Consider the following 9081-nt stretch of genomic DNA (forward strand, 5'->3'; position numbering starts at 1 on the left):
TTTCATAGCATGTAGCAGATGTTATATTTTCCTGGATGAATTATATTCATATATCTCAGTATATATGAATACTTATTTATTTTCTATTGAGGTAATACTGGTTTATAAGGTTGTATATGTTTTAAGTAAACCTTATAACTAACCTCTGTTGAAATTGTATTTTGCCACACTACAAACATATATAAACATTTAGTGTATAGTAGGATAGGGTTTCAATTTCATTGGGAAAGTTTGGATTATTTAATATAGCTGGCAAATATGGTTAAATTTTATTCCGAAATTGTATGAATAATGAATAAAATGCTAATGTCAAGTTGATGTCTAATTGGTCATTGCCATAGACACATTAACATTTTCTTCAGGTCTTAGTACTAAGTGCCTTACAATTATTCCCATATAAATACATCCATTGAAGTAATCTTGCATAGAGAATTGTTCTGCTGTGGTCTGGAGTAATTGGCATATAATATTACCAGAAATAATGATTTGTGAGATAAAAACAAGGAAACAAAAGGTAAATAGACATTGCCATAAGAGGAAAAAAAAAGGAAGAAAAAAAAAGAAATGAATGGAAAAAAGGAAAGAAGGAGCTGATGTGAAACTTACAGTAAAGATTAGCATATCTGCAATAATGTAGTAACCATTTACTGGCCTTGTTAAAAAACACCTCCAGTTTATTGATTATGAAACTGAATCTTAGAGTAATTTCCCATAGCCATACAGTTTGTGAGGATGAACTGGCCCTGGTTCTTAATTAGTGGATGGTATCATGTTGATCAGGATTCTTTAATTATTCTGTTAGTTGAGTATATGACTATATGACATCAAAAAGATGTTCATTATATAGTATGTCAGTATAGTAGAAGTTATTAATAAGATTCCTCTTTTGGGTTCCTGATAATAATGAGACATTTGCAATTACTGACAAGTCATTTCTGTTTCACATGCTGGCCTTTAGAGAAAGACACTATAAAATGCAAGTAAAATTTAAAGTCTTGTAATCCTTTTTTCTTTTCTTCTCTTCTCCCTACACAGACACTCCTATCCTAAAACCAGTATCTCTCTTGAGAAAATGTGATGTGAAGGATTCTTCACTCGAGCCAGATACATCCACACCTATGAAAAAGAAAAAGGGATGGCCCAAAGGCAAGAGCCGAAAACCAATCCACTGGAAGAAGAGGCCTGGTCGAAAACCAGGATTGAAGTTGAATCGAGAAATCCTGCCTGTTTCTACTCAAGAAAGTAATATTGAGCCCATTGCTCCCATTCCTAAATCTGGACGTAAATCTAAAATTCAAGAGAATGAAGAAACTGTTGAATCAAAAGAAGACTTGACCTTAACCGAAGAAAGAAAGGAGGAGGAGGAGGAGGAAGAGGAAGAGGAGGAGGAGGAAGAAGAGGAGGAGGAGGAGGAGGAGGAGGAAGAGGAGGAAGAGGGACATGTGGAAACAGAAGAGGTTGAAGAGGGAGAAGAAGAAGATACAACCAGCAGTGAAGTTAGAGCAGCTTCTCCAGTAGAGAGCAATAATAGTCCTGAGACTGAAACAAAAGAGCCCGAGGTTGAGGAGGAAGAAGAAAAACCCCGTGCCATAGAAGAGCAGAGGCAGTCAGAGGAAGAACAGCAAGAACTGGAAGAGCAGGAGCAAGAGGAAGAGGATGAAGTGGCTGTAGCGACCAACCAGAATGAAGACCATGATGCAGATGATGAGGATGATGGTCATCTAGAATCTATAAAGAAAAAAGAGCTAGAAGAACAGCCCATTCAAGAAGATGTCAAGGAGGAGGAGCCTGGTGGCCAGGAAACTTTTTTAGAAACTAATATGCAGAGCAGTCAGGAGAATATAAAGGATAAAGATGAAACAGAACCAGATTCTGAAGAGGAGCAGACTTCTCATGAAACATCTGTGATATCAGAGCATTTGCCAGGGTCTGAGGATGATCATGAAGAAGACTCAAACTCTAAAGAAGAGTTGATTGAGTTAAAAGAGGAAGAAGAGATTCCTCATAGTGAACTGGACCTGGAAACTGTGCAAGCAGTGCAGTCTTTGACTCAAGAGGAAAGCAATGAGCATGAGGGAGCCTACCAGGACTGTGAAGAAACTCTAGCTGCTTGCCAGACCCTACAGAGTTACACCCAGGCGGATGAAGACCCTCAGATGTCAATGGTTGAAGACTGTCATGCTTCCGAACATAATAGCCCAATATCTTCTGTTCAGTCTCATCCCAGCCAATCAGTCCGTTCCGTCAGCAGTCCCAATGTGCCTGCCCTTGAAAGTGGTTTCACCCAGATCAGCCCAGAACAAGGATCCCTGTCCGCACCTTCTATGCAGAACATGGAGACCAGCCCCATGATGGATGTGCCTTCCGTATCAGACCACTCTCAGCAGGTGGTGGACAGTGGCTTCAGTGACCTGGGCAGCATTGAAAGCACCACAGAAAACTATGAGAACCCAAGCAGTTATGACTCCACAATGGGTGGGAGCATTTGTGGGAATAACTCTTCTCAGAGCAGCTGTTCTTATGGTGGGTTGTCATCCTCCAGCAGCCTAACTCAGAACAGTTGTGTTGTCACTCAGCAAATGGCAAACATGGGCAATAGCTGCAGCATGATGCAACAGAACAGTGTCCAGCCTGCTGCCAACTGCAATATCAAGTCACCTCAGAGTTGTGTGGTGGAGAGGCCTCCCAGTAACCAGCAGCAGCCACCACCGCCACCACAGCAGCAGCAGCAACAGCAGCAGCAGCAGCAGCAGCAGCAACAACAACCAGCACCACAGCCTCCACCACCCCAGCAGCAACAACAACAGCAGCAGCAGCCACCTCAGCCCCAGCAGCCTCAACCCCCACCCCCACCCCAGCAGCAGCCCCCCCTTTCACAGTGTAGTATGAGTAACAGTTTCCCTCCAGCACCTATGATCATGGAGATACCAGAATCTGGAAGCACTGGGAACATAAGTATCTATGAAAGGATTCCTGGGGATTTTGGTGCCGGCAGCTACTCTCAACCATCAGCCACCTTCAGTTTAGCTAAGTTGCAGCAGCTGACTAACACCATTATGGACCCTCATGCCATGCCTTATAGCCATTCTCCTGCTGTGACTTCCTATGCAACCAGTGTTTCTTTGTCTAACACAGGACTGGCTCAGCTAGCTCCATCGCATCCATTAGCTGGGACCCCTCAAGCACAAGCCACCATGACACCGCCCCCGAACTTGGCATCTACCACCATGAACCTCACATCACCTCTGCTACAGTGTAACATGTCTGCCACCAACATCGGCATTCCTCACACCCAGAGGTTGCAAGGGCAAATGCCAGTCAAAGGGCACATTTCCATCCGTTCCAAATCCGCACCACTGCCCTCTGCAGCTGCTCACCAGCAACAGCTGTATGGACGCAGCCCACCCGCGGTTGCCATGCAGGCTGGCCCTCGTGCATTGACTGTTCAGCGTGGCATGAACATGGGGGTTAATTTAATGCCAACCCCCGCCTATAATGTCAATTCCATGAATATGAACACCTTAAATGCCATGAACAGCTATCGAATGACACAGCCTATGATGAACAGCAGTTACCATAGTAACCCTGCCTACATGAACCAGACAGCACAGTATCCTATGCAGATGCAGATGGGGATGATGGGAAGCCAGGCCTATACCCAGCAGCCTATGCAGCCAAACCCTCATGGAAACATGATGTACACTGGCCCCTCCCATCACAGCTATATGAATGCTGCTGGCGTGCCCAAGCAGTCACTCAATGGACCTTACATGAGAAGATGAGCAAGATGAACTTGCAGTTAAAAACTTAAATATATATAAATAAAGGAACCTTTTATACTGACAAACCAGAGAAAAATGGACCTTTTTTTCCAGTTAAAATATTGCTGTAGATTTAGAGGAATTTTTCTTTGGTTTATTTTATTTTTTAGAAAACCTGGTCTTTTTTTTTTTTTTTTTTTTGGGTTCATTTTGTTCTCAGTCTTGGTTTTCTTCACAATCTTGAACATTTTACAATAGAACTCATCTAAAAGTGGATTTGGGGATGGGGAAACATGCACACAAATTTTTCATAATTAAAAAGAGCCTTACTTTCTTTACACACCACATGGACAGAATCTCTGTATAAGTGAATTACCTTTATTTTATTTTAAGATGTATGTTTCCCCTCACTGTTTGCAGCTCCCAGTGTTGTCCTTTTTAAATGTTATATAATACATCTCGAGGGTTAACCAGACCCTTTCCTCCAAACCCAACCTTTCATTTCCTACTTCATTCCAGCAGGAGGCACTTATGGGAGACTCGGATGGGAGACACATGGAGAACAACCCAAGCTCCTTAAACTTGTTATTATTGTTAATATTATTAATATTATTATTATTATTAAAGTGAGGCAGGAAAATGCTTCTCCTTTTAAAATCCCCTCCACTCCCTATACACACACACACACACACACACACACACACACACAGATACACATGCACACAGATACACACACCTCTTGAAATCGTTCCCCAAGAATGTTTCTTTATATATGAACTTCATTAAAATGTTTGTTTTTCTTAAATCAAGTGTAACATAATTTTTTACTATTCCCACTCAGCACTCAGAGACACAAAAATACTGTAAGTCTCAACAGCAGAAACTCAGAGGAAAGCTGTTTGCATTCCTATTCCAGCCTTGAAGGAACAGAGATGGTCAATTTACAGTCAAAAAGAGGAAATTAACCTCTTGTTTTTTACCACCTGGTGAATCAGCCATAATGCACATATTCCACACAGTCTCTTGTTTTTAGTATGTACTTTGAGATGCTAAGGGTCTCTATTCTTGAGCCTTTGACTCTTTGATTAAACTCAAATAGCAGTCCCCAGTAATTAGCCTCTTACATTCTTACATAAAGTGTTTGTGGATGACTGTACATTTCAGAGATTTGAAAAAATAGCCAACAAATCTCTGACACTGATTATTTTATGTTGGAAGAGATAATGCAAAATGTGTGTCATAAAGGGAGATCATGGTGTGAATTTTATAGCTACTTAACTGATACATACCTCTAATTTTCATTTGTCTTTGAAGAGCCTGAGTTCATTCCCTGTGAAACAGAGTGCACCAGCCCCTCGCCTGTGAGTGGCTAAAGAGAAGAGGGATAAACCAACCACCAGCATTGTAGGGCAGATCTGGAAAGCAGGGTTTTAGTAGGCTCCTATGTTGCTCCTAGCTCCATTATCTTTTTCTCTTGTGCAGCCAATTCTCCCCTTCTCTTCCTATTACTTGCTCCAGGGATAGGTAAAAAAAATATATATCTATATATATCTATATATGTGTGTATTCCATCATTAGAAGATGGAAGCTATCTATTATACCACTCGGTATGTGCAGTCAAATATCCAAAAGGGGGAAGAACTGCTTAAAGAAATACCTGTAAGCATTTAACTCTCTCCTTTATTTGTACATTTTATATAGATAAATTTTTGAAGTACTAATTAGGCATTAAATTTTTTCAAATGCACAGGTTTGTTCGTTTTTTTATATACACTTTAATTGACTTTTCTCAAATGTGTAAGGTAGAACAAGGCAGAATTCCACATTTTACCGCTATCAGTTCTGAGCATGTGCAAGGCTGTGTAGGACCCAGTTTCTCTGTATATACTCTTCCAGTTCCCAGTCATCTATGTAGAAAGTGCACTGTGCTGCCCTCTCCCTACATCTTCAGCTATGTCATTGCTTCCTGGTTGGGGTGGGGATGGGGTGGGTCGGGAGGGAGGTATAATGGGAGGAGGGTGGGCCAAGGCAGAAGGAGAAGCTGTTGAAATGAGGGCCGTGAATTCAGTTTCCGTTGGTTAGCGGTTGTGTTTGATTTTGTTTCTTTCTTAAAAAAAAAAAAAAAAAAATTCAATCGGGCAGCTCCCTTTTCCACAAGCCTTTTTGTGACTGTAGAACTATTATAGAGAAAACGTTCTTTTCTATATTATAAAAGAAATTATCCAACACAGTAATATTGGTACCTGTCATTTTTTCACTTCTGTTTTAAAAAAATGTATTTTTAGCAAGATAACTTGGGTAATCTTCTAAAAAAGAAATTTAAAAAAACTCACTGTTAGTGACTTTGATGCCTTTTAAAATAAGAGCTTTTTCATTTCATTCCATCTTTAAAATTTTTTATCTTTGTTGTAGAATATTAAAAACTATTTTAAGAAAGATAAAAATTCTCTTTAAAGAGATCTCTAGAGTGTGTGAATAGAGCTCCAGATGCCTCTAAAAGCCGCATGTACAAATGAAGCTAAGTCTATTACTGTCTGTTTATATTTGCTTTTCCTGTTTTGTAACCTCTTTGTACTTTGTTCATGGTGACTTGTAAGCTAAGGGGAAGGGGTGCCTAAATGCCTTTGTATTTCTCCATGTCATGCGCTCCTGGGCCAGTTGGTCTCCCTTCCTCTCCTTGTATGTAATATCACTTTTTCCCCCCCTTTCTAGCAAGTACTTTCAAAAGAACTCTGTACATTTTAACATAAAAAAATAAATTATGTTGAGCCATTTTGGATGTCAGTCTTGCATGTGGAATTTTTCTCCCAAATACATCAAACTCTAGTTTTGTTTTTTCCTGTACATATAGAAACTTACAGATATTTGCCTTTTCATGTTCCTCTTAATAGAGCAAGTTAAATTCATGACCTTAACTTGGAAATTCCAATTTTCATGTACCTATTTAAATGCCAATAAGATAAAGAAAAGTGAAGTATTGTTGCCTTACTTCAGACTTTTTAGGGAAATCCATTTGAAAAACTGAAGGGATTATAATTCACCGAACAGCAATAACAAAAAGAAAATACTGTTGTAAAACATAAGTAGCTGCAAAACATGGGACGTAAATTAGGAGAGGGTTTTTTTTTTTTAAATCTTATCATGTAACCCTTTTTATGTAACTCAAGGAAAAAATGAAAATATTTTTTCATCTCATTTATCAGATTATGTAGTCTAGGAAAAATAGAATTCAAGATTCTGAATAGTGTGTGTAGCTAGGGCCTTACACACGCTCAATTTTGCCACTCCTGGGTTTTTTGTTTGTTTTTTAATTGTTTTATTTAATAGAACAGGGAGGAGCAAAGGAAAAAGGGAGAGAGACACCTGAAGGCACAGCTTTACCACTTGGGTAGCTTTCCCCTTGTAGGTGAGGGCCAAGGGTTTGAACCCAGGTCCTTGCACATGGTAATACGTGCACTTAACCAGGTGTGCCACCTCCTGACCCTGATTATTGATGTTTTCTTAGATAATTGTATTTGCATCTCATCATTCAGAATTTTGAACATAAAAGCAGATTCCAGAAAATGAGACTCAGCTTTAGGAAATTGACAACTTTTCTTGGGTAGGGAGGTAAGGCAGCTATAAGTTCTGGAGGCCTCACAATTTATCTGCAACCCTTTCATTCCATGGTAGGCATTTGGGATATATGCATGAATAAGATCTATAGCAGATAATTATTTCTTTGAAGCCTTGTGACCAAGTTTAAGGCAATATAGTCATGTCATCTAGAAAAATGGCTTATTTCCCTTGATTCAGTTACCATGATCTGAGCCCAGGACTTGTCCCTGTGTAATTATTAGTGGATTGTCTCAAAAGCATAACCTCTTCCTCCTATCTGCTATAGTGAACTCAACACAGAACAATTTTGATTTTTCTCCAAAGGAGGTAATGTGAACAATGAATATTTCAGACATTTAAATGTTGGTTGTCTCCTCATGATATATTAAACTTCAAATTCTTTTTTTTTTTTGGCACCAGGGTTATTGCTGGAGCTTAATGTCTGCACATCAAATCCTTTGCTCCTGGTGGCCATTTTTTCCTTTTTTTTTTTTTCCCCCTATTTTGCCAGATATGGCAGAGAAATTGAGAGGAGAGGGGGAGGAAGAGAGATACCTGCAGACCTACTTCACTTGTGAAACTTTCCCCCTGCAGATGGGGAGCAGGGCCTTGTACTCGTTCCTTGCCCATAGTAATATGTGCTTTACCAGGTGCACCACCACCCGGCCCCCGCTTTTAATCCTTTGACAGTAATAGTCAATTGAAGAGAGGTGGTGCTCTTACTGTCCACCCTCTATTTTACTTCTTATCCAAAAGTAGAGGATAAAGGGCTAACCGATAGTGCTATTGATGAATGAGTATATTGCTGAGAACCTTGGCTACCAAAGTTAGAATCTTGCCATGGGTTCAATGACTCTTAGGGTATCAGAAATCACATTCCAATAAAACCTTGCCGAGCATCTTTGGTGGTGCCTTGCTTTGTAGCATAGTAATTAGTGTGTTCACTGCACATCAGAGTCTGTTACGTTGTTAGGTTGACAATTCTAGCTTTTTAAGCAAGAATTTGTTTCAGGTTTTCCAAATTACAGCCTGGGCAGTGTGTGATGGGTCTTGTTCTTCCTCTAGTCTCTTCATAATGTGCAAGACATGGGTCAATGGTGAAGATCATGGAAAGAGTGAAAAAAGCCAACTGTCCTGTTGACAGAATAAGCAGTTGTTAAGGTAAGTAGGTATGAAGAGCTCTATATCCTTGATGCAACTTTGAGGAAATTAAGAATTCAGGTGAAATGTTTCTATGAATTAACTCAGAAGACTGCCAGAATAACACTTTTCCATATTGGCAAATGTCTTGAACTCTTGAACCTGCTCATCCTATTAAAACCTGACACTGTGTGTGTGTGTGTGTGTGTGTGAGAGAGAGAGAGAGAGAGAGAGAGAGAGAGAGAGAGAGCGCGAGCAGTGGGAATGACGTTAACTTCCTTGCTAGAAAAGTTCTTTAAAGAGCAGGGTAGATTTACTATGTGAGTTGGTTGGTTATATGCAGTATAGTAGCATAGACCCATGGCTGTTTGTTCCAGAGTGACATCTACAAATGGGATTTAGTTGAGATCTTTTTGCTATTGATACATTAACTAGGGACCTAAATATTGATACGCAGATTACATAAACCCTCAAAAAGCAGCAAATGAAAATTTTGCCTGAAATAAGGAAAACTCTGGGATATAATGGGCTTTGGCTTTTTGAGATATTTGAAAATATTAGAAATAATCATAGAGAATTTCCC

At 39.8% G+C, this 9081-nt stretch overlaps 1 protein-coding gene across 5 annotated transcripts in view; it reads left to right on the top strand.

The window, feature by feature from the left end:
* KAT6A (lysine acetyltransferase 6A) overlaps positions 1 to 6540 on the top strand; it is a 149105-nt gene extending 142565 nt beyond the window's left edge. For all 5 annotated transcript variants that reach the window (XM_060181834.1, XM_060181829.1, XM_060181847.1 and 2 more), the window contains one exon: positions 1036 to 6540. In XM_060181834.1, the coding sequence (XP_060037817.1) occupies positions 1036 to 3782 (2747 nt within the window). In that variant the 3' untranslated portion in view covers positions 3783 to 6540. The remainder of the gene's footprint in view (positions 1 to 1035) is intronic.
* Positions 6541 to 9081: the final 2541 nt, after the last annotated feature.

Source organism: Erinaceus europaeus, chromosome 2, assembly GCF_950295315.1.
Source record: "Erinaceus europaeus chromosome 2, mEriEur2.1, whole genome shotgun sequence".
Taxonomy (NCBI): Eukaryota; Metazoa; Chordata; class Mammalia; order Eulipotyphla; family Erinaceidae; genus Erinaceus; species Erinaceus europaeus.